This window comes from Cottoperca gobio, chromosome 3 (genome assembly GCF_900634415.1).
Source record: "Cottoperca gobio chromosome 3, fCotGob3.1, whole genome shotgun sequence".
Taxonomy (NCBI): Eukaryota; Metazoa; Chordata; class Actinopteri; order Perciformes; family Bovichtidae; genus Cottoperca; species Cottoperca gobio.
The window spans coordinates 17,151,767-17,178,171 of NC_041357.1; the positions used below are offsets into that span (position 1 = coordinate 17,151,767).

The window sequence follows — 26,405 nt, forward strand, 5'->3', positions numbered from 1 at the left end:
GACCTTATGCTCTTTGGGTTCAGCCTGGAAATTACAGCCTGCTTTCCTCCCCCTCAACTGCTCTTCCTCCAGATCAGGGGTGTAATGGTTGAAAATAGAGTGCTTGATGTGCCGCTAATGGCTGCATCGTCTGGCAGTGTGTAAATGTGTTTTCAAAGAAACGTAGTGGCCAGTTGCTAACCCCCCCCACCATTTTTCTTTCTCTTTGTTCCAGACGGTTGATGACGATGCAATGGCAGCGTGAATGAAGCTTGGCGTGGGGAGAGCTGAACGATGCCCAAAGGTGGGGGTTCTAAAACCCCCCAGCTGGACCACTTCCCACTCAACACCGACATGGTGGAAAAGCAGGGTGGGAAGAAGGTAAGACTGGAAAACCTACAAACACACACTGTGCCCAACAAACCAAATGTTTGTGTACAGCATGTAATCCCAGTCTTAACTGTTGTTTGTCTTTGAAACGTGACCCTAAACCGCCACATCTGATCAACAATTAGAGCTTGGAAGGCCTCACAGACACCAAGGGAATGTTGGCTAACATAAATAAGAAAATTGCTTTTCAACCAGAAGGCCTGGGAACATACCTTACCACAGAAAGTATCTGTTCTGAATGTATACCAGTTTCAGTGACATTGCTCTCTGGTTAATTCAGCTCTCTGACCTTTCGGTGCATTATGAAAGTTTCCCAGTGTCTGTGATGTCGTCTATGTAAATGATATGAAGTTTTGTACTTAGGCTTGGATCCGCCTCTTGGTGCAATATGTTTCTGTTGTCCAGCTATTAGTAACAAGGTGGAAAATCAGAGAAGCCTACCAGTTGAGTAAACTTGCCTCTATTTTAAAATGTAACCAAAATTCTAACTTAAATCTGTGTGAGACCTGACATATATTTCACACTCCTTTTGATCTATATTTGCCAAAGTCTGTGTGGTTACTGCCGTTACTATTTCCCAACTTTACCAGGAACACCTTAATGCACAATTACATAATGGACTCTTGCATAATAGATTCTTGGAAACTGATGGCCACAAAGAATGCAGTGTTTGTGTCCTTGAGATTCAGGCAAAACCAGGCTAAATTTCTCAGCCAGATTTAGAGGCACCTTTGGAATTGGACAGCCTTGTTGGCCTGTTGAGACGTATGCAGTCTTGAAATGCAGGCTTTGAAGGTTGCGTCCCCCTGAGTTTGACACAGGTATAGTCATGTTGTTTGCTGTGGAATAAAGTGTTGGGCGCAGCTTGATGATGTCATGGTGTGTGCCAACTGTTCAGCTAACAGGAGCAGCACCGAGAGGCGGAGAGAGGAGAGGTACAGTTTATGCAGGCATGGATTTACAGCCCTCTGCAAAGGATTGCATCAGACTCTGGCATGGAGGAGGGGAAGGAGGGATGAAGCACACAGGGGTGGGTGGTGGAAAACGGAGTGAGACGAAAAGAGCAGGCATTGCTAGGAGACCATCAAACAGGGTGTCTTATGAAGACAGATCTTAGGAAAGTCAAGAGTTGTCGAGGCTTTCTTTCAATTTAATACAGCAAAAAACAACCTGGTCTGAACTCCTGGAGATAAGCTTAGGGCATTTGACCATTTACAACCAACAATATTCATCTCTGCATTTAATGCATGTTTTGTTCTTCTCTTAAAGCAATCACTTCCTTGCATCTTGGTCTTCCCACTAATATTCACTGTAGCTTTTGCACATGCCCAGATGTGAGCATCCTGCTTCTGCGTGAATTGTGTGTTCTCTTGTTAAAAGCCTTTGTGTCGCTGAGGCGAGAGACAGCGAGAGGAAGAGAGAGAGCGAGAGAGCGAGATCAGCTAACTGTAGCTGACACTGTTTGTTTCTACTGTACCATGACATCATAGTCTTATGACTGGGGCAGGGCAGGGGGAGGAGTTCAAAGAGTCTACACATAATGGAAAACCTGCCCTGAAAATAGAGAGAGATGAGTAGGGGACAGAATGTAGGACAGAGAAATTAAATGTATATTACATCTGACATGCTCCTGCATCTACATTATGAGACCCGAAACCCTTGAAGATGAAGCATACTGATAAAAAAAAACTGAGTGCTTAATCCTGTAATGTTTATTTCCTGTGCAATTTACTACAGATTGTTTTAACTGTATTTTACAAGCAGTCATTACCTGAAATATTCCACGATCGACATAATATACGGGGGATGCATTTAGTCTGCAGTCTGATACAGACCAGAACTGCATATAACAAATATTGTAGTAATAAAGGGCACAACAATATTTTTTACACAACTATAGCTTTCTAATTGTAGTAGATTAAAGGTTTACAGCAGTTCTTTGGTCAAACTTAATTTGCATTTCAAAAAGAGTGCATCAAATATGTCTAATTCCTGAGGTGGAGGGAAGAAAATACAAAGCAATTGTCTGTTTTTGTGCTGAAGAACCTTTAAATGTACACCTGTTGTAAGGTGATTGGACTCCATGTGTACCATACATGCTTGCCCATTTGTATTAGAAATTCAGTTGTTCCTAACGTCCTACTTCCAGGTGTTTTAATGCAGCCATAATATATACCAAGCATGGAATTTTATTTATTTATAATCTTATTAGCCTAGGCCTATATTTAATTTATAGCTGGAGATACAGTCCTAGTCCTTTCTTGGAGTACCTGCCAAGACAGTCTGCTCTGCTATTTTCTAGTAGGACAAAGATTTACATTGCAATTAGTAAAGCATTTGAATTATATTGATGTATCAGCTTTACATTCACAAAATATGGCCTGTAATACAGCTTTGCTTTGACCGTTTCCCCTAATGTTGTGTAGTATCCTACAGTGTTTTGTAAAACAATATGTGTATTTGGGGAGTTTTTTCTTTACTCTGTGGCTTATTATGCTGTAATACTCCGTTCTATCATTCACTGGCTGTATTTTTATTTTGCTTTGCCTTACTCAACCACACATTTATTTAGTAAAAATAATTAACAGAAAGCTTCTTAGTGAGTATTTGTCGTTTTTCTCTTTTCAATACAATTATAAATTGGATGCTTTGAATTTTTTGCATTGTTGTCTAGACAAAATAAGCCATTTGAATAATATTTCTAATCAAATATTTAATTGTTACCCTAAAATAATTCATTATAAACACCTCTAGACTTTTGCTGCATCTTTTCAGCTCTAACTATTGTAAAGCAAGTAACTATCACTATCAGATCTCAATCCAACAAAGAAACAAGTATGTACATCTGTTGATAGCAGATACACTTGGGCTTGTGATTGTTTCCAGCAGCTGTAGACAACAGAGCCGAGTCGGCGTCAGCTTAGCCTCCTCTCCCTGTGCCTGGCTCTTAGTGCTGGAATCTAGGAGGAACCTCGATGGAAAAGTGTTTTGCTTTACAAAGCCCATAATAACTAAAAGTCAGGGCAGAGGACGATACCAACTACAGCAGGAGGCTGCAGGATCTACAGCTAGCTCATACTTGACTGACTGTATTGGCCTGTGTCTCTTTTTAACTTATCCATTGTTCTGTTCATAAAAAAGTAGATGTTTAAATAACAGTGCTATGTATTTATTCTGACTAAGCCTTACCTCTAAACCATGTCACTTAAAGGGTTCTTCATGTTCTGATGTGTCTCTTTCACAGGATAAAGTGTTGTCTAACAAGACACCCAAATTGGATCGAAGTGATGGGGTCAAAGAGATGAAAGAAAAAGCCCCTAAAAGGAAGCTGCCTTTCACTGCTGGAGCTAATGGAGACCATAAAGATTCTGACTCAGGTAAGGGCGTATCGGATGCATTTACTTATGTTTGCTTCCGCCCCATGTGACTTTGAAGTGGTAATCAAAAGGGAATGGGAGTTATTACATCACAGCTTCTCAAGCTTGCAGGAAATAGTTGGGCGGGCTCTGTAAACAGGGGGTTGGGCTTTATGAAGTGAATGGGCTCCCAGCTCGAGCTTCAAGTCGGCTGTGTTTGTGGCAGAACCGAGGAAATTGTTCCTACATTCACAGTCTCAAAGGAGAGGAAGACCACACAAAATCATGATCCAATTAAGAGGGAATTTGTATATTGTACAGGCCTGACCAGGACTGGCTTTTGGTAAGGCTCCGGCTTTGTATTTTCTTTAATTAGGGAGAGAAGGACTACTGCTCATGCTTGTTTGACTTTGGGCTTTAAGGGTTCAGGATTTAGTTTGTTGATAATGGTCCAACTCAGAGGCTTTGGTAACAGCCTTCATCATCAGCGCTGGCTGAGTCGCTAAATTGGTTTATGTTCTGTGATTACACTTGAAAAAGCAGTGGAGAGCTACAAGTGTGCATGTTGCAACAGATGACAAAGAGTAAGATTGTACATATATTTCATAGACACGCAGGGTTTTGTGTAATTACTGTGTAGCTTGAGGAAATTATGAATAAGTAGAATAATAATAATACATTTTATTTATATAGCACTTTTCTAGATACACAAATAATGTTTTTTTTTGAGAAGCTGTAACTGTTCCTCACTGCTGCTTTGATTGGCACTCTTAAGTTCCTATCATGCTTGTGTGTCTTTGCATTTTTCATGATTGCATTTATGTTGCAAGACTATTTAGTATACTGTTTCTTGAAGAATAATATACGCTTGTTGTATATATATTTTTTTCAATCTCATTAGCGGCTTTCATATTATTTACCTGCTGTTTCTTGTAGCTTCTCCTAGAAACAGGTCTACCCCAACCCCCCTTCGTAAGGGGAGGTGTGAACTCTCACCTGAGGAACAATAGTCTATTCACATGCTAAGAGCTTGAACTTTTATTGGGTTGGGCTACATGGTTTTTCAGCCCTTGACTCTCAACTCTACCTCTCTCCAACATAACAATTATTCTATGTTTATCAACTCTATAAGCCTGGAAGTTCCCAGTGGTCATGTCATTACACAATCAAGGTGCTAGCATAGCATCGGTCTGTCATCTCAGTACTTTGAGGATGTATTGCATCACATCGGCAAAGTTGTTTTATCTTAGCGATGGCTAGCCTAGTAGTGCAGAGTTTGAGAAGTGTGTTTGAGAAGTGTGTTATTATGCAGGACCTTTTTGTCTGCATACCCTTTTCTATTGTATATCGAGTTGTTAAATGCGTGTCCACGTTTTATAGTCTGACGTTGTGGCTTGGCCTTTCAAGTTCTGACCCGACTGGGTCAGTGTCTAGTCCTGTTGCAACATTTTACACCTCTGACACTTCACACCCCCCACCCCCCATTTAACCGTACCACGCTACCAACTCTCCGTTCCTCTGTGGCTTGAGCTCATGGAGATGAAAGAGGGGTATGGTCTTTTATTCTTCATGTGCAAACACGTGACAAAACTGTGTGACGTATGCGTGCGACACCATGTTGGTTGGGAAACCAATCAAAAATGTTGTCTAAAGCGAACAACAACAACAATACAACTCCGACTTCTTCAAAGTATTGTGGCTCTCTGGAGTCCTCTGCAAAGGCAAGATTCAGAGAAAAAGTCCAAATTTGCGGCCTTGACCCGTACACGCTAAAGCCGTCGGATTATATTGAGGATTTAGATTCATTACCGCCGATTGAATATCCGGATATTGTGAACTACCTTGTGCTACAAACGTCGTGGGCAACCAACGCACAAATGAAGGTTTCTGTTTCTGGCTTTTGTTTCTGGCTGGGTTGGTAGTCTTCTTACCAAACCAGTGAAAGATAACGGTGCTCATCTATGCCCGTGTAAATCACTCTCAAAGATCTCTAGATACACCGCTCAAACCGTGGTTTGTGAGTGAGAAGAGCGGCGATGTTATCCTCGCTAACGTAAACATTGAAAACATAGCTTTAGCATGAGCTCCTACCAGAGATAAAGTGGACGCCACACACACGGGTGAATTGTGCTTTTTCTTCTGTTAAATCCTCACGAGTTATGTTGCTAAACCACAGTTTACGGCGTTCGGTAGACAGCAATTCATCCCTCTTTTGTGGATCGTTGTTTTTGATGATTGTAGGAAATCTAAAGAACCGTTTCTCTGGGTCACGAGTAGCGTTATTACCACAATTATACACTGCGCACACGATTGGCATTTTCTTTCAATCTTAGACGTTTAAATACAAAGAAAATTACGAAGCGTTGCAGCAACTCACACGTGAACGGCCGCCGTCTTGGTTGTATATACCATCCAACATGGTTGACTTCCGGGTTGGGAAATAAGCGTGACGTCACATGCACACGATCAATAGCAAAAATATTCTGCAGCCTTGTCCTTGACTCCAACTAAGTAAAACTCAACTCATCAGGATAATTGAAAGTTAACATACTGGGAAAATAATTTCAAATGCTTAAGTCTGCTGAAAAGTTTGTGTCAATTTAGACTTAAGAATGCTTGAGTGTTGTATGAAATTGATTGGTAATATTTTTGTTTGCAAAATGCTTCACAATAACAGAAAAAAGGGGAACAGATATTGTCTCAAATGATTGTCTTGGTTTAAGAGCTGCCATGCATTATTTGAAGACTGCACAGACAGATTGTCTAACGTGCAGCTCCTAAATCCAACCCATCAGTTTCCATCACATAGGCTTTCTTTGGTTCCCTTTATAACATTTCTCAGCTTCGTTATTTGGAGGTGTGTCTATAAATCAGAAAGATCATCTCTTGCCTGAGCTTGTGCTGTTTTTAAATGTTTTTCACTGCATTGCCCATTTCTATAACGGTGGGCGAAGCCATTGCAGTTGTTTGTATAAATTGCAATCAACTCGGCCTCTAATTATCATGCACATACAAGTTGCCTGCTTAGTGTTTACAAACATTACAAGAGCTTATAAAGCTGCCTTCACTTGATAGGAAATGAGTGAGGTAGGGCGCAGAGTCTTGCAGTGAAGGCAGCAAGATAGCTTTGTTTCTATGGTTACCTCCCCTGCTTGCCTGTGCCACTTCACACAGCCGCCGTCTCCTTGATTGCGCTTTGAAAGGTCAGCGACAATCGAGGTCAAAGTTGAAATAATTTTAACTCCAAGCGGTGCGCCACACCAAGGGTTGCACTTCCGCCTAGTCGGGCGGTACCGCTCTCTCCATTGGTAAACAACGGCACAGTCAACGCTGAGCTGTTTCACCAAAGATCGTGTAAAAGCAGCTTAAGTGAGCTAGAGGAGGGACAGGAATATATCTCACTGTGCACCTCTGCACAGCACACTGCAGATAATTCAAATTGAAGTTAATCAAAGCTCCCAAACCTTCAGTGCTCATCCCTCCCATAGCAGAATGGCCAAGCCTCCCTTGACCTCCTCCTGAAGAGCACTAGACAGCAGCATTCCTCCTTCCTGAGGTCATCATCCTTCCCTCTTCCTCCTCTCCACCACTATCCACAGAGTTCAGAACAGTCTTGTCAGATAAGGACTGCATCCACACTAAGGATAATTATTTCTGAAAAATTTGAGATTTTAGGTTGCTTTTATGAAGAGGCCCACCCTCACTGAAGTACCAAAACAAGAGGAAAAAACATAAATCTTTTGTTCCTGCTCCTTTTAGTTGGCAAACAACAAAATTGTGAAATACAGTCATCATCTTATGAGGAGTGAGACAAACACAGCCCGGTTACTTCATGCTGTCGATGAACACTTGAACTGTGTTTAACAAACAATTTTGTTGTTGTTGACAAATTGTATCGTGCTGAATGGAGTTAATTAATCTGTTGGCCAATCTATTGGCAGACAGAATTGAATAGTAAAAGTGAGGTTTAGGGGGAACCAATCCAAATGCTGCAGGTTTAGATGATAACAATGTGTATTTGTTTGTGTTTTGGACTTTTCGATGGACAAGCAATTTGATTAAGTTGTTTTGGAATTAAACTACTAATCCATTAATCAATAATAAAAATAATTGGTTAAAGCATTAGTATTTTCAAGTGTCAGTATTGGACAGTGATTTAATTGTGGTTAATATGTTTTACCTGTTAACCAAGGTGAAAAGTAATTCCCGCATTTCTGCCTTGAGAGGGTGAATTAATTAATTATTTTATACATGCAACATTGTCTGACATACAACTGTTACATGACAACAACAACAACAACAACAGTAGTCTGTGTGTTACCTATACTGGCATTTAAAATGAGCAGTCACATTAAAGGTGATCGAAAGCTGTTGTCTCAACATTACTGCCCCATATCACTTTATCATGTCTGAGCATGCCTACGTCATATTTACCATTCTGAAAAGCATATCTGTAAATTGGTTTTGATTGAATCAGTTTTGGGTGAGAAATTGTCCATTTAAAATGTATAGAAGGCCAAAACATGCTGTCCAAACAAATTTAGCCGGCTTGCTGTTACCATGGTATAAGTCAGTTGCTCTTTCTGGGTCTTTGGACTCGCAGCTTACCGTAATGTCGTCCAACTGAGTCACTTTATCCTTGTTTTTTGCAGCCTTCTAGGATAATAATTGTAATTGCAGCATTGCCTTTGCCACGGGGTCAGTTGCGCAGCACAGTAATGATGGTCAGGTTTGTGAACCTTTCGAAGGAAGGCGCGAGCTGAGCCATGTAGAGTGTGTTGCAAAAGGAGATGGTAGTTTGCACAGATCATCAGCCCACACATGTTTCCCCCCCTGGCAGGTTATAACACACCGAGATTTGTCTTACTGTCTCCCAGACTCACACAGGCTCTGAAAAAAACCTATAGATAGACATAAGCCTACACTGCTTAACTGATTCAAGCAATATTTGACAATCATAGATATGTTCATACTTTTTATGAGTCTCTCTTCCTCAATACAAAGCATTGACAAAACATCCTGTTGGCCACTTCCTGCCTCTTCTCCCATAACTTCCTGTTTATGCAGTTTTTAACAGTCCCCGAACAGAACATTGTTTTGTGCTACGGTCAAACATACCTGGTCAGACTAGTTGGAGTGGTTCTTCTTGTTGTGGATTTGTGTTGAACAACTGAACCAGACAGTCTTTGTTTGGCATTAGCTAACATGGTAGTATTGTCTGCCTGCCATATCAAAATCTACTTCTATTGTTACCAGGCATTTATGTTTGATGTGGTCTCCTCCCCTAGCTCAGGTAGGCAGTCTATTCATGACTATCCCTGACTAGCTTGCTTTCCTTTTTTTATTCTCATTTTCTCTTCTCTTGTTAGTCAAGTTTCAAGCAGTAAGGAGTGTAGTGTTTCAACCCTGTCTGTAAACTGAGTAATATCATCTTACTGAGACCTAGCAGCGTTCCCTAAATAGACAGAAATACACACTATGGTAGCAGGCACAGTATGTTGTGTAATTGTTCGTTCATTTATGCAATTCAATAATCCATGATGATTATGAACGATAGTGGGCACACATTGGACATCGTTATGTTTAATCAATCTTTACTATTTTGCTCTGTATCTTTACTGAAATTCTCTCGGTGAATAACCAAACACAAACTTGATTTAAAGCCGTATCATATCCCTTCCTATGTAGCTGTGTCCCATTTTACACAACATCCTGTCAAATTAAAATCACACACATTTCTACAGGCAGAAGCCAGTTGTTGGATTGAGAATGTGTCATTTTATACCTAGTATAGTTTAAAAGTTGTGAATTTGAAGCCTTGATTATATTTGCTCCAAGTGCCCCATGTCAGCCATGAGCAGGTCATTTGGTGCCACTGATGATGAATCTTGTATTAGAGACTTTGACCTTGTTTGGTAGCAGTCCTTTACTTGGGTGCATCAGGGTTATAACTGCCTTCCTGGTTCCCAATCTTGTAAACATAGCATGGAAAAGCTAGCGTAGCACTTCTCTGTTCTGCTGTTTAAAAAAAAACATGTTTTAACTTCGTCTGTGGTTCCTGCTGTTAAAAGTCCTAGCTGAAGGAATGTGTCTAAATGGCAAATGCTTTGAGAACGTGAGAGTGTATCAAAGAGGGGTGGGGGCACATTAGCTGTAAGTGTTCACAGATGTTAGTGAAAGTTCATCAGCTCTGTACTTGTGACTGGAAAAATATTTTCCTGGAAAGCCTTAAGCCACCAGAAGCCGGAGTCGCCATGCTTCCTTCTTGCCTTGTTTACTTGCATGTTTGTGGCCTTGAGCAATGCAGCCAGTCTGGGAAGGAAAAAAGTCCCAAAGAAATCAGGCTTAGACACAACCATGCATCTACGGGTGTCTCTATACATTCAGATTTAAAATTTCTCTTTTTGTGGTAGGAGTCTGTATTGTTGCTCGTGTTTTCTTGCTGTGGGGTTTGTTCCCCCTCAGTGATGAAGTATTACAGTCATGTGTAGCTTTACCCTTCGTAAGGGTCATCAGATGGTATGTTGCCACTGAAAATAATTGCTGGGTGTGTCTTTGTGGAGCAGCTGCTTTTGTCCAGTAGCACCGTGTCTCCAGTAAGGCTGGCAGGCACGCAGGCAGGCATGTGGTGACCTTGGCAAGGCCATGTTGAATTGAAATGTAAACCAACTATTTCGTAATAACCATGGGTCTGCCAAGTCACACCCTCTTCCCCATTCAGACTGCTTGGCTTTGAGACAGACAGACACACATAAACACACTGATTGTTGGCCCCTCCCTTTCTCAGGGGCAGCTGGGTAATAACACAAAAGTCAACCCTTGCTACCACCAAACCTCTCACATACTGGGCTACATATGCATGTAGTATGTCAGCAAATATGTTTAAGTTTAGTTTTTTTTACAGAGGACGATAGGCATGGAAACTAGCTGCTTTTCTGCGGGGGCAATGTGTATTATTATGAACACAGTATTTATCAAATCACTGTAGATTGAAAACCTTTTGCTCTATTGTCTTTTGGTCTGACAAAAGGTACCAGTAAGGACACCATGACACTTGTAATGTGCTTTTGTTATGATTGATGATAATTTATTGACTAGAATATATATATTTTTTTTTTATCAATATTTAAAATAAGCCCTAGTTTTATGATGTATTTACTTATTGTATGTACTTTAGAAATTGTCATAATGGTGAAATGTTGTTAGATATAGGAAATATAGGCGACTGTCTTCGTTTAGACAAGTTTAAGAAATAAACAACTTTGTTTTGTTTTTATGGAAACAATCTTTAATGATATGGTAAAAAAATATATAATTACTCATTTAATAATAATATATTTACCCTATAAAAATGTTCACAAAAATATAGAATTGTTTTTATTGCAATAACACACATATTACTCACCCCTCACAAGGTTCAGTAAATTAAATCTGTTTATGTGTGCGTGAAAAAATGTGTTACGTGCATGCATACATATGTGTCTATGCGACCCATAAAATCAACTCTGCTTCTCTCCTCTCACTGTCGTTACAGAGAAACCAGGTCCAGAGCGGAAGCGCATTAAAAAGGAGCCCACCAACACCCGGAAGGCGGGCTTGCCGTTTGGAATGGGGATGCCAGGGATCCGGGCCGGGTACCCCCTTTCTGAGCGGCAGCAGGTGGCCTTGCTCATGCAAATGACAGCTGAGGAGTCCGTCAACAGTCCAGGTGCGTGCTTATTATGAAGGCCACGTACTCTGGACAAGTGGCAGACAAGAAAAGCGGGATGGGAGCTTTTTAGACTGCGTGTGAGCGATGAGAGAGAGAGGCTTGGGGGGAGGGGGGGGGGGTCAGGCATGGGGTTGATTGTTGTTTATTTTTTGGAGGTTGAGCACGTTGCCTGCTGGTTGTTTTTTTCTGCCATACTCTGGAAAGGACTGGGTGCTTAATTTGAAGTTAGTCATACAAACTAATCCACATTAATTCTCATCACAACTATGATGTCTGTCAGAAAGTGGTTGTTTTTGTTTTAGCAGCCGTAACAGATTTGTTCATCTACAGTAGTGGAGTTATTGTTCTTTGATACAGGATGGGGGCCATCAAGGAAATTAAACTGTCCTGTTGGTATTCTGTTAATCTGGAACAAATGTTGCAATCTCAGCATCTGAGCCAAATCACAGCACACATCTCATCACATTTCTCTTATGGTTGACATTTAAGATAACATTAGGTTGGTGAGGACCAATGCATAGCTACTTTTATTTGTTTACTAATTCCTTTGTTGCTTGCCTGAAGTCATGGTCATAGATGAAGAGTGTGTTTCAAATATAATTTGGGACAATAGCTGTGTAAATTCAATAATGTAAAAGTCATTAAGGGCTTGGGTATAATTTAGTAAATGTGATGAAATGAGCTCAAGTTAAGTAGGACCAAGAACTCTACTGCTCATTGCTAGGTCAAGATTGCCCCCTTCTGGTTGTAAGCAGCTAAGATAAAACAAACTGTTATTCGCAGCTAAAACAAACTGTTATTTGTAGTAGTTGTAGTTGTTGTAGTTGTAGTTGTAGTAATAGTAGTCAAAATAGAAACAACAATAATAGGAAGTTCTTAAGTGTGCCACAACACACCGTTCAAGTGTTGAAATGTGTGTCCATCTCCTACCTACAGACACAACACCAAAGCACCAGTCACAGTCCAGTCTCGGTCAGAAGGGAACGCCAAACTCTGCATCTAAAACCAAAGACAAAGTGAATAAAAGGAATGAGAGAGGAGAGACTCGGCTGCACAGAGCAGCAATCCGTGGAGAGGTACGCCGCATAAAGGAGCTCATCAGCGAAGGAGCTGATGTGAATGTAAAAGACTTTGCAGGTGAGAGGCGCTTTGTATTGACTGTCCTTTACTGTATGCACGTAGCTATATATATGCACTCTTATGTTACATACACCTCTCACACAGTAATTATTCTTGTGTTTAGGCTGGACTGCATTGCATGAAGCGTGCAACAGGGGGTATTATGACGTGGCCAAGCAGCTGCTGGCAGCCGGAGCCGAGGTCAACACCAAGGGTCTGGATGATGACACCCCTCTACACGATGCGTCCAACAATGGACATTTCAAGGTAAAAATAAATAAATAGGCAATAAAAGCAGCTCATGTCAGAATGCACTCAACATTATTATCAAAATGTTAAAGAACAAAATACATTTTCTAAATTCAGTATTCAAAACAATAGCTCCAGTGATCATAAGACTGAAAATTCTAATGCTGGTAGAGAGTCAGTTTCTAGTCTTTGTCTTGAGATCATTACCCTGACATTCATTTTGTATCCTCTAAACTCTGATCTACAAGAGAACATGGTAATATCACATCTTTAATTGCAATTTATATTATTTAAATGTTTTATCTGATTTGTTTCAGGTGGTTAAGCTACTTTTACGGTATGGAGGGGACCCACGTCAAAGCAACAGGAGAGGTGAAACGGCATTGAAGGTTGCCAACTCTCCCACTATGCTGAATCTGTTGCTGGGGAAAGGCACTTACACCTCAAGTGAAGAAAGTTCATCAGGTATGTAGTATTGAATATTTGAGTCAACTAATTGACTGTTCAATTATGGAAGTTATTAGTGTAGATGTGTCTGAGTACATTCAAATTGTGTATTGATAGTGCCTCTTTCTACTTTCCACAGAATCTTCGGAAGAGGAAGATGCCCCCTCATTTGCCCCGTCCAGCTCTGTCGATGGCAATAACACAGACTCAGAGTTTGAGAAGTTGAAGTTGAAAGGAAAAAACGTAGACCCTCCTAAATCTGCTGTCACACCCGTCAAAGATGAATACGAATTTGATGAGGATGATGAGGAGGAACGTGTTCCTCCTGTGGACGATAAACACCTCTTGAAAAAAGACTTTCGTAAGGAAATGGTCACCAAGGCCAACAGCTTAATTACCGTACCCAAAACGGATGTCAAAACCTATTCCAAAAGCAACTCGCTCACACCAAAGAAAACTGTCAGGCGGATCATCTCTGACAGTAACAGTTCAGACGAGGATGATAGGACGTGTTTCACGCCAGCACCTACGCCGCGGCAACAAGTCCAGCAAACAAATACCAAGACTAGAGACTCTGGCAGCATGAGCTCTAAACAACAAAAAGACAAGAATAAGGTCAAAAAGAAACGGAAGAAGGAGAGTAAAAATAATGTCAGTAAAGAAGTCAGGTTTGGTAAGGTCAATGACAAATTCTGTACATCGGACTCTGATTGTGGAGATATGGAGAGTGAGGATGATAAGGGTTCAAACAGTATAAAGGACTCTTCATCAACGAGCCTGAAAGATTCCCCTGGCTTTAATGCATCCTCCTCCTCTTCCCATGGAAACTTGAACTCTCAGAAACAAGTACCATCATTAGCAGAACAGCATCCAAAGCAGTGGAGGACAGATGGCTGGAAGACTGTGTCATCTCCTACATGGTCAGACGTCAGTTCTCTCTCAGATTCAGTCAGAACAAGACTGTCCAGTGAGTCTGACTACTCCTCTGCTGATTCCAGTGTAGAGTCAATAAAACAAGTTAAAAGGAAAGCACAAGAGAACAAAAAGAAAAATAACAACGTGCACAGTAGCACAGTAGACAAGAAAAATTCTGAGCTCTACAAAAATTCCAATGCAGACAGTGCGGCCTCTAAAACCGATGTAGATGGCAAAGTGCTGAAAAAGCATAAAGTAAAGCACAAGCACAAAAATAAGGAAAAGGACAAAGCCCCTAGTCTAGTGCTCAATCAAGACATGAATGAGAAATTTGTCAAGAGCTATTCTTTTGATTTTGATGATTCAAGGCAGAAGTCCCTAATTGTTGAGTCAGAATCACCAGCTGAGAGCAAGGTCAAGTTATCCAAACATGAAAAAGACCATTCAAAAAAGGAAGATAGGCTTTCGAAAAGCAAGTCTGAGGATAAGGATTGGTCATCTGGAAAAGATCTGCACAGAACAGTAAAAGAGGAGAAAAATAAGAAAACAAAGGACTCCACCAAGGACAAGACAAATAAGGAGGAGAGGGAGAAGCCTGTAAAATCTGACAAGGATAGAAATGTCAAGGACAAGGAGAAACCCAAGGAGGATAAACAAAAGGCTCACAAAGAGGAGAAAAAGAAAAAGTCCAAGGAAAAGTCCTCCTCTAAGGCAGACAGAAAAAGTGAGCCGAAAGAGGAAAAACATCTAAAGGTGGACAAGGAGAAAAACGGTAAGGAGGAGAAAGAGAAATGTAAAAAAGACAAAGCACCGAAGGAAGAGTCTGAGTATGAAGGCTATGATGTTAACAACCGTTTCCTCAACTTAGAGGACACGAAGCTCAGTCCCTCAGATGACCATCATGACAGATGGGGCTCCGAGATGTCCTCTGACTCCTCCCTGTATGGAGATGACAGCTGGGACGCTCCGGTCAAAGAGTACAAGGAATACAAAGCCAACAACGCTGTTAAACTAATTGTTGAGACCGTTAAGGAAGAGACAAGGAGGAAAGAAAACAAAGTCAAGGACAAGAAATCAGATCACAATGAGAAAAGGTCAGAGAAAGAAACCACTTCTAAGAAGAAAGAGAAAGACTCCTCAGAAAAGACAAATGAAAAGAAAAAAGACTGGTCAGAAAAACAAAAGTTAAATTCAAGTCACTCTGTTGAAAAAGAAAAAAAGCGGAAGGAGTCCACAGACGCAGTCAAAGACAAAAAGGACAAGGACTCTGTAGAGAACAGTCGAGACCGTAAAGACTCATATGACTTCATGAAGGAAAGAAAGGACGTAAAAATCAAGCAGGAAACTATAAGAGATGAATATGGCAATGATACCTTCTTCAAAGACATTGATGCTGTCGGTAAATCATGTGATGTCAGAGAAAGAAACCACTCTGGAAAGGAGAAAGAAAAGAAGGGCGAGGGAATGGAAAAGCGAGAAAAGACAAAAGCTGACAAGCACAAAGAGAAAACAAAAGACAGAGGAGCTGATCAGGAGAAGGATAAGAGTGAGAAAAGCTCTGCTGAAAAAACTGTCAAGGAAAAGGACGGAGACCGGGGCACCAAAGACAAGAAGGAGGGAGTCAAAGAGAAACACAAAGAGTCTCATGGCAAAGACAAAGATCGAAAGATGTCTTCAGAACAGACTAAGGACAAGAAAGAGAAGGCCTCTCAAGACAAACATGCTGATAGGGAGAAAGATTTATTGGAGGTGAAGAAAGAGGAAAGAAAACCTGAGAAAATCCGGGAGAAAACTTGGTACAAGATAGCTGACATCTTCACTGATGAAAGTGATGATGATGACGAGGACAGCTACAATGGTGGTGTGGCACTTGTGTCTGACTCCATCAGAAAAGACTCAACACCTGATCAGGATGAGCCGGATCAATTCCCTTCAGAAAAAATACGAAAAACTTCTGCAGAAACTAAACATAACACAGAGAAGGCAAAAGACAAAGAACACAAAGAAAAGAAGAAAGAAAAAGGCCACATTTGACACAGGTAAAGAAAGGAAAGGCTCCCTAGAGAAACACAACAAAGACAAGAAAGATTCTGTAGATGCGAAACATAAGGAAAGAAAAGACAGAATATCAGTAGACTCAAACCAAGAGAAGAAAAATAAGCAGAAGCTGTTGGACAAAAGGGACACAAGTGAGGAAAAGACAAAGAGCAAATATAAAGACAAGCCGGACCATTCTAAGGAAAGGAAACCCTCAAAAAGCAGTGGTGAGAATGAAAAGTCCCTCTTGGAAAAATTGGAGGAGGAAGCCATGAATGACTACAAGGATGACTCCAATGACAAGAACAGTGAAATCTCTTCAGATAGTTTTACTGACAGAGGTCATGAGCCAGTCCTCACAACTTACTATGATTCCATCAGCCTGACTGATGTGTCTGAGGACAGGAGAGACTCCCTATCTATATCTACGCCCCAGGACAAGTTCAGAGAGAAAGAGAGGCATCGACATTCCTCTTCATCTTCGTCCAAGAAAAGCCACGACAAGGAGAAAGAAAAGGTCAAGAAGGACAAAGGAGACAAACGCGACAAGACTGAGGAGATCAGAGAGTCCTACAGCCGCAGAGAGAGCCTACCTTTTGAGAAAGAACCCATGCCACTAGAGGCAGACCCTTATACACTCCCATATGGAAGTAAGGGAGACTGCGAAGACGAATTTGATAAAACGTTGGAATTTGAAAAAGAGATGTCCAAAAAGGACAAAGACAAAACAACTGGTGTCATCAGTGACAGGACGAAGGACAAAAAGAAAAAGGAGAAACATAAGGAAAAAATAAAGGAGGAGAAGAATAAGTACATGGATGGCTCTGGCTCATTAAAACACTCCAAAGAGGATATGAAGTCAGGGTTGAAAGATAACCCACAGGTCACCGTTCTGAAAGACAGGTCAAAAGAAGAAAGTCCAAAATTTGATATGAAAAAAGACAGAAGTCGGGATACATTGGACAAAGACAACAGAATGGACCACAATAAATCTAAGGCTAAGGATGAAAATGAAAAGCTCACTCAGTCCAAAGACACAGTGAGGAAAGATAATCGTCCGCGTGAAAAACTGTTGGTGGATGGTGATTATCAAATGACAAGTTTTGGTCAGATGTTGAGTCTAAAAGACCAGGAAATTGAAGAGCGCCACAAGAGACATAAAGAAAGGATGAAGCAGATGGAAAAGCTCAGACCCAAGTCAGGGGACCCTAAAATTAAAGAAAAGACCAAGTCCACAGAGGAAGTACGGAAAAACCGCAGTGAGCTATCATCAAAGAAATCCAACAGTCTGGAATCTGGACTTAAAGAGAAGAAGTTGAAGGATGTGGGTCTACCGGCCCAAATGATGTCCCCAAGCAGTAAGTTCCAGCCTACTGAGTGTCAAAACTCAAAGGACTGGCTGGCTGGACCCCAAATGAAGGAGAACCTTCCCGCTTCTCCCAGGCCAGATCAAAACAGGCCAACTGGTGTGCCCACACCAACATCTGTCATCTCCTGCCCCAGCTTTGAGGAAGTAATGCAGACTCCACGAACCCCATCTTGTAGTGCAGAGGATTACCCTGACATTATGTTGGATCCACTGGACTGCCAGCACTCATCAGCTATGACTATGTCAATGAATGCCTGCTCTCCATCCTTCTTTGAAAGGTATTTAAACATGCAAAACTTCCAGCAGAGTTACTGTTTTGATCTTTTTAACTTTTTGCACTCTGTTGAATGTGACATATATTCTAATGTCTTGTCTTTCTTTTGTCCACCCAGCAGGTACTCTAACTCACAGAGTTTCCAGGAGGGCACATGTCCTACCCCTGCGAAGAATCTCCAGCTGCCACTTGTCAGCCGCTCTGCATCCTCTGAGGTCCGCAGGCCTCTGGAGGATGAGTTCAAGGCTGAAGCTGACAAGTTCCTTCGACAACAGAGTGATCCAGCAACTGAATTTGATCCGTCATCTTCCTCCCAAACTCTAGAGGACAAATCAGCAACTGTGGATAGACTGGAGTGCTTGCCATCTCCTTATTTCTCCCCAATTCGAATGTTGTCCCCTCAGCAGGAGCCAGCCCTTCCGACGTTAGATGTGGCAGCACCAACTCTTGCTGGCAGCGAGGGCAATGAACACTTTCCTGACAGTGTATACAACAGCTTCTTGCCCAAACCCTCTACACCAGTTCACAGACCAGACCCCCAGGAGCCCTGCTTTGACATTGCTGCACCTCCAACCCCTGCTCCTGCTGCTTTGCCACCCCTGGACATCGATGACATCTCTGAGCCTCACCACAGTGAACCTAACCTGGTCCTGTCAGATCTTCCCCCTGTCACTGACGAACAGGAGCATGAAGAAGAGGAGGAAGAGGAGGAGGAGGAAGAGGAGGAAGAGGAGGAGGAAGATGAAGAAGAGGAGGACTTTGAGGATGAAGGTGATATGGATGAGAGACCTGATGGAGACCACTGTGCAGTGGAGGAGCCGGAGCAAACAAGGGAGCCATGTCCCTTCTCCCCTCCAGTTGAGGACCCTCTTAGGAAGAGCTGGCCTGCAGAGTCTCCAGACCGGCAGGAACCAGAGGTCCAAGAGCTCTCCCCCACACACTCTGCACCCAACCATGGAGAGAACTGCTATGAACACAGCATGGGTTGGAACCCTGATATGGACCTCAAATCTCCCCACAGGACGTATGGGGAGATAGAGGCTGCCGTCTCCAAAATAACCAGTCCATACCATTCAGACAGTGAGATGTCTGGACACCCCTCTGTCACTCCCCCTTATGCTACCTGGAATAGGTGGCACAAAGAGGACCCAGAAGACTTTGATGAACAGAAAGAGGCTGTGGCTGACATCCCCTCTCCAGAGAGGCTTGATGCAGCTATTGATGAGGAACCCAACTTTTTAAACACCTCATCATCCTCCAATAGGCTGGAGTCTTTTTTCCAGGACTGTAACAAGCCTAGCATAGAGGAAAGTCACCAGATGGACCCTGAGTCAACATGTGAAGAACAAGACGGCAGACAGACCATGCACAGCTTCAGTGCAACCACTGAAAGCATCATGGCTCCAGCTGTGGGCCCTGAGCCTGTTGAGCCTGTTGAGCCCTGGGCAGACCCTTTCTCTGTTGATGCAGATGCAGATGAACTGGATGACCTCGGACCGTTCTCCTTGCCTGATTTACCTCTACCAGACAAGTCGGAAGAAGCAGAGTCTCGTGACCCAGAACTAGCTGACCACAACAAGATTGTGACGGCCCACATTAGACATACCATGACAGAAAGAGATGACCCAGACATAATGGTGGTGGACTTACCAAGCCTGACTAAGACTTCATGCCCTGCTGAAGACCTAGAGTTAGTAGAACCTAGCGGACAAGACTTGGTTGACCTGTCACCACATACAAACTTCCAGCAGGAGTTGGACCCTGAGCCCCAGAGTCTGCCAGTCAACAGCTCTCTGTCTCTAACACAACCACAGGGTAGCTTGTTAGAAAGAAAAGGTCCTTATGCAGCACCTGATGAGTCAGATCCCAGTATGTTGTATTCCTCTGTGAAATCAGATGCCAGTCAGCAACATCACATTGAGATCCACTCTCTCACTGAGGCGTTGCAGTTACCCATGGATTCAGTGTCTGCTATCAAGTCAGAAGTTAGACAGGAGGAGATGTCTGAGCCCGTAGCAGAGTCTGTGTCGTGCAGTCCTCTTCCTCAGCTCCCAGTGGCAGTCACCCTCTCCAGCACAGTGGAACTACCAGACATTCAAGAGACCACATCCAAGCTAACGCCGTTAACCCTCACCACTGTGTCCACCACTGTAGATATCCCCAAGAAGGTGGATGAAATCCCTCAAAGAATGACCCGCAATCGCGCCAAGAACAATCCCTCTGCTGCTGCTGTTGTCCCTCCTACCTCCAGCATAATAACCTCATCTGCCACTGCCACTGCCACCCCTGTGACCAGTCCAACAGTGACCATTAACCTGATGCCTACTAGAACGCCGACACCCACCTCAGTCTCTTCTTTCCCAGCTCTGAAGAAAGACAAAGAATCTGTGCTTACTGTCTCCTCTACTGCATTGAATACAACCTCAACAGTGTCTGTACCTACTTCTGTGACAACTTCTACGTCAGTGGTTATCAGTAAGACGGCAAAAGTCCGTACTCTCCCCGTGGATGAAGAGGAATCTCAGACCCAGCACCCACGGAAGAGGAAATTTCCACGTTCTGCTGGGCAACAGGTCCAGGTCCAGCTGGTAAACACAACCATGCAGCAGACCAGGGAAATGATTCAACAGACATTGGCTGTTGTAGTCAATGCCATAAAGCTTGACGATATTGAGCCCTACCACAGTGACCGCTCCAACCCTTACTTTGAGTACCTGCAGATCAGGAAGAAGATTGAGGAAAAGAGAAAGATTCTGTGCTACATCACCCCACAGGCCCCACAGTGTTACGCTGAATATGTGACCTACACTGGCTCCTACCTACTGGATGGCAAGCCCCTCAGCAAACTTCACATCCCTGTGGTAAGTTATGGCATCTTTACCCTTTTCCTTTGTGTTATAGCCAAATCAGTCAGTAGGTTTAAAACAGTTTAGTCTTATTCTGGTAACATTTCTAAACGTTGACAACAGTAACGCAATTCAAAAGACATACATGGCAAAATGAAATGTTTACAAAGCTTGTTTTTATACTGTTTGAATACTATGTATAATACTTGTGTTTGCTCATCAGATTGCCTCACCACCATCGCTGTCAGAACCTCTGAAGGAGCTTTTCAGAGAGCAGGAGGCAGTGAGAGGGAAACTCAGGTTGCAGCATAGCATAGAGCGGGTAAGGAATACATTTTCTACATCCTCCATCCTTAATTTACATATTGCTTACACCGTTACACGGTTATACATGCAGCAACACACCTGTGCACTGAACACTATGAGCACATCTTTGAAGAAAGATCAACGCCTATTTATAATTGAAATGCAATTGAAATCGGCATACTCCCTACTGATAGGTTGAGCCAGAGTGACTCACAAACACAAATCTATTTACTTTCTTACTGATTATGTGACAGCAATTTCTGTGAAACATACTTAGCAGTTTTGTTGATCAAGATCCATTTACCTCACCAACCAGCCCATTGGTTAGCCTGATGTCCAACTTTAAATCAACTATTCGTATTATTTCTCTCTTTTTCTTACTGTTCACAGGAGAAGCTGATTGTTTCATGTGAGCAGGAGGTTTTAAGGGTCCACTGCCGAGCAGCCAGGACAATAGCTAATCAGGTTGTGCCATTCAGCGCCTGCACCATGCTGTTGGACTCTGAAGTGTACAATATGCCATCAGAGAGCCAGGTAGGAAATATTTAAATAGGAAACTTAAGTGTCAAGTCTATTTTAACCAATTGTATTAGAGACAGCCAATTATTACAGAATTCATTACTTAATCTACATTGTAACTTGGTGTATGTTCTCAGGGTGATGAGAACAAATCTGTGAGAGATCGCTTCAACGCTCGTCAGTTCATTTCCTGGATCCAGGATGTGGATGATAAATATGACCGTATGAAGGTAAATATGGGCATTCTGCAGTGATTTAACACGTCTTCAGTTAAAGGCATTGATACCATAATATTGTATGTACCAATCGCATTTATGCTTTGTGTCTCCTCCCCCAGACATGTTTGTTGATGCGGCAACAGCACGAGGCAGCAGCCCTCAACGCAGTGCAAAGAATGGAGTGGCAGTTGAAGGTCCAGGAGCTGGACCCAGCAGGGCACAAGTCCCTCTGTGTCAATGAAGTGCCGTCCTTCTACGTGCCAATGGTCGATGTCAACGATGACTTTGTCCTGCTGCCTGCATGACACACCTGTGCTCACAGATTAAGAGCAAACTTTGTCTGAATAACTCCTCTCAAAGAGACTTCGTTGAAAAGAACGAATGGAAAGGGCTAGCAAGTTTAAAAGAGGACTTTAGACAGGAAAAAATTATATTCTATAGAAAAAGAGTAAAGATGAAAAACTTGCTCTAGATTCCCTTCCGTGAAGAAGGAAACATGTTTTTACTGGGGGAAAAAAAACACACAACTTGCACTTTCATCCTCAAAGTTTTTACGCTTTTGTTTGATCAGAGTGTGAGAAGCAGAAACTGTTTTTGCTTTGAGGCTCTGACATCGGGACACAACTCCTCAGTGCTCAGTTTTGGTGAGACAGGGGACAGAGATATATTTTCTGCATTAGTTTTTGGTCCCTGCTTCAATAGACCCACCACTGGGAGGAGATATCAGAGAAGAGCTCTCCCAACAATGTGGTGCCTGTCCTGTGGGAGGACCGAGGAGAAGCCTCCCCTGTTGACCCAGGGCTCCTGGTGGGCCTAGAGAACTAGACCCGAGTCCAGCGCTGACCTGGAGGAAGTCAACGGAGCCATGGTGCATCATGTGGATCCTCAATGTAAGAGCGCTCGGGTGGACAAACCAGGAAGCTAGAACCAGCCGCTGATGGTTTTGGGCCTATAACACCGTATTACCCAGGGGGCACCCTCTTCACACTGCACCAGACCTAGCTAAACAGCAGTGTAACAGAGCCTGCAGCAGGTTGGAATACAGCAGAGGGCTAGCGATGTGTGTGCACATCAGGGCCCAGTGTCTGAGAGGAAGAGACTGACCCTGCAGCCTCTCAGCCTGGCTAAACAGAAGAGGACAGGCATGGCTCTCTGAGGACAGACCGGAGTGTTCCTCAGCCACCCTGCTTGTTCCAACACAAACCAATTAGATTGACCATGGACTGCAAAAACACCACAGGACAACCAGAAGAACAAACATAACGAATGTTGAGATTCAAAGAGACTTTTGAGAAATTGCGCTTTGGCAGGAGGAGAAAAATATTGTTTTTGTCTATTTCTTTACTTGGGCATTTCATTGTTTCTGAGGAAGTGACTTGAAACACTACAGAGCCAATATTAGTTTAATGGAAAAAATGAAAAATGAAAAAAAGTTGTATTCCGTAAATTATGTACAGTTTTTATATTCGTTAACCAATGTATTCTTGCTGCCTTCTAGATAATTTATTTTGCCACACATTACTGCACAGTTGTAAATAACCTATGTACTGTAATATCACTCAGTTAAGTGTAAAGAAAAAACATAAAAGAAATAAAAATTATCTTTTTATGTACAGTTCACTTTTGGGCAGCACTTTCCCCCCCCCCCCTCATATCCATGGGCCAAAATGTGTACACGATTCTGTCAGTATTTGAAAGACTCCAGTGCACAGTTGTATGATCCCATCTCTAGATTCAGTCCAGGCTTCAGTAAGGCAACTCACCTGAACGTGGATCACCACAACTCACAAATAGCTGACAGAGAACCCTTCTGGATTAAACCGGCCTCCTACAGGCCAACCACCATATAGTCCCTCAGATGTAGCAGAATAGTTGTTGAGGATTTATTTAAAGAATAGACAGAGGATTATTATTCATTGCTTTACTACACAATTATATCTGAAAGAATTCGAACCAAGAAAATGCCTTTTTCAGTGAAACAAAATGTACTCATTGTTGGGCAAAATCACATAGATATATATGGGTGGGATGAAAGTGAGAGAGATGTCATTCACGAACAAAACCCCTCATGTTAATGTAGAATGGTTTAAAATTTAATTTTCCGTGTTTTTTAATTTACAAAGAATTGGACATAAATCATTTCTAAGCATCACAAAACACCATTGTCTCTAAAACCAACTGGACGTGGGTCTTTCAGCATTTCATCACGTGTTCTGTTCTCCCAGCTTGTCTGCTTTTCACGTTGAATAGACTTAAATAGACTGAAGAACTGTAACAGCCATCGAAAGGTTTTTATTCCATACTGACTTTTAACATTGGTTTGTCAGTCAGCAACTTATTTCTTTAGGTGCTGTTCCAACTTTACTCACTGGATGGCGCCAGTGTGTCTGACTACAACAATAAGAACACTTAATTGGCTTTGCATTAAAGCTTAGGTCTTTCACTTGAATTGGTGTTGTTAAATATATTGCATTTTTATCACAGCCTATAAGGAGATCATTTCCATTATAGTAATATAATGCAACACCAATTAAAATATACTAGGCTTAAGCATTCACCTCCAGACCCATTGGCCTCCTAATTTTGTATCGATGTTTACCTTTAATCCACAAGGGGTTTGGCTAGTGTCGTCAGGGATTTTAAAATGTTAGGTTACTTACTCATATTACTCTGTTGTGTGGTGGTATTTGCCATAAGCACGTTCTTGTGTCAGGCCCAAGCAGACAGTTACTTGACTTAAATCTTCTCAGAAGGAACCAAAAAGTGAACAGACATCAACACAAACAGTGGAGGGGAGAGAAATAGCTTAATGCTGAATAGATCAGATTGTTTTGTCCTCAATTAAAAATCCCATTTGAAATGTTGATTTGTGATGACTTGTATTGATTCTCTATTTTTTTAGTGGATTTTGGTTTTTGAAAAGCTTTCCCGACCTACCACACAGGCTTCCTGTCTGTGCGAGAGCTGCTTGTGTATCCTGATGGCAATATTATCTGAAACGTTTTAAGTTATTTACACACTGTCAGTCAGTATAGCTGTGTATGGTATGTCTAGTCAAGTGCAATGGTTGTTGCTATTACACTGTGCAGACAAGGTGGCTAGATGTATAGTACTGGATATTTTTGAGAGATACACACATCCCGGTTTGGTATAGATAGAAATACATATTTGGATACAAATAGCCAGAAATTTGGTTTTTAAACCCCTGTTTGTCATGTTTCTGTTTTTAATTTGTCGTTGGTTTCTTTCACAGTTTTGGCGGAAGAGGTTTAAGAGTGTCGTTTGTTCACAGAATCCTTGTGTGTTTTATTTAGCTCAGTGTATGTAGTTTTGAATGTTGTTGTGTTTATCTTAGGGGTTTTTGTTCCTGTATAAAGCATAAACACCAGTGGCATGTCAATCACATTGCTTATCGAGCAGAATGTATACCGTTACTATGCCCTGACCGACCACACCCTCTCACTATTGTTTACAAGACATCAAGTGTGTTTTCCGTTTCATGTGTCACCTTTTTTTAACGGTTTAAGCCTTTGTTTTTATTTCCGTAATCAGTCATTTATTTGAACCACAAAGACTTGAAATGGTGATGGTTGACACAACCGACAGGCGATTTCTCCCCCAGCCTGCGGTACACCACTGCACAGAGCAATAGACTAAACACATCGACCCGCGTTGATTCTCCAATGTGAACATTCAACTAACTAAAACAGTGATTTCCGGATAAATTGAATACAGACACACGCATCAATTCTCGGATGCACAGTAGAGCACTTGGCCGTGGTGATACAGATGCTAGCCTGACTCCACCTCAGTCAGCAACACATTACCTCTACTCTCCTCAAATTCACTCATAATGTCTATTTTAGATTAGTTTTTTGGTTTCTTACTGGACATAAATATACATACTTGCTAGTTTGTCATTATACAGAATCACGATTTCAAGCCTTTTTTTCTAGTTTTAGTTTGTTAATTTTTTTATTAAAACCCAGACTGTAGCTATTTCTTTGTTCCTTTTTTTAGAGTGGAAAATGATAAATAAAAAGCATGGAGAACTACTCTTTAAATGGTGAGAAATAACCTATTTATTATCTTTTTTGTTTTTTTCTGACACCTGTGGTATGTTTTGAGTTGAAGTTGGTCTCCGCTGTGTAAATTTTCCTCCTTGTAATGCGTGAAAGAGACATACTGTACATAGCTCTGTAAATAAAACCTCCCAGGACGTTTTGCACCCTCCTCTTTGTACTAGTCTGAAAAATTGCGTAGAATGTGGGGTTCTAACAGCAACGAGCTGCGTGCGCTTGCTGCAGGTGATTATGATGTAACAATGTAACATTTTTTTATTTGTACAATGTAGTTTATTTGTGTACATATTGTTGGAGCAGCTAAGAGGGGGGAGGGGGGTTGTTGATGCTATTGTCAGTGCTGTAACAGAAATCCAGTACTTTCACCTCTAGCTGTTGTTGATTTCCTGCAAAAAAAATAAAGACAAAAAAAGACATAAAAAAATAAAAACATGAGAAACTGAAAATGTGGATGGATGGGAAAAAAAAGACTAAAGCTGAAAAGTAAAAATTCTAAATTGTTATTTTCTACAGTTGCATGTACAGAGAGCGCGAGAACTGCTGTTGTTCCTCAGAGATTATGTTCGTTAATAAAATTTTGAAATATTA

At 41.8% G+C, this 26,405-nt stretch overlaps 1 protein-coding gene across 1 annotated transcript; it reads left to right on the forward strand.

Annotated features, from left to right (window-relative positions):
• The first annotated feature begins 219 nt into the window (after window positions 1-219).
• Window positions 220-26,405, forward strand: ankrd11 (ankyrin repeat domain 11). Its single transcript, XM_029428070.1, is given in 13 exon segments — window positions 220-360; window positions 3,614-3,746; window positions 11,260-11,433; window positions 12,373-12,573; window positions 12,680-12,822; window positions 13,122-13,269; window positions 13,391-16,185; window positions 16,187-17,850; window positions 17,965-20,707; window positions 20,916-21,014; window positions 21,389-21,532; window positions 21,655-21,747; window positions 21,855-26,405. Coding segments are annotated over 13 exon segments (8,610 nt in total). The 5' UTR covers window positions 220-273; the 3' UTR covers window positions 22,041-26,405.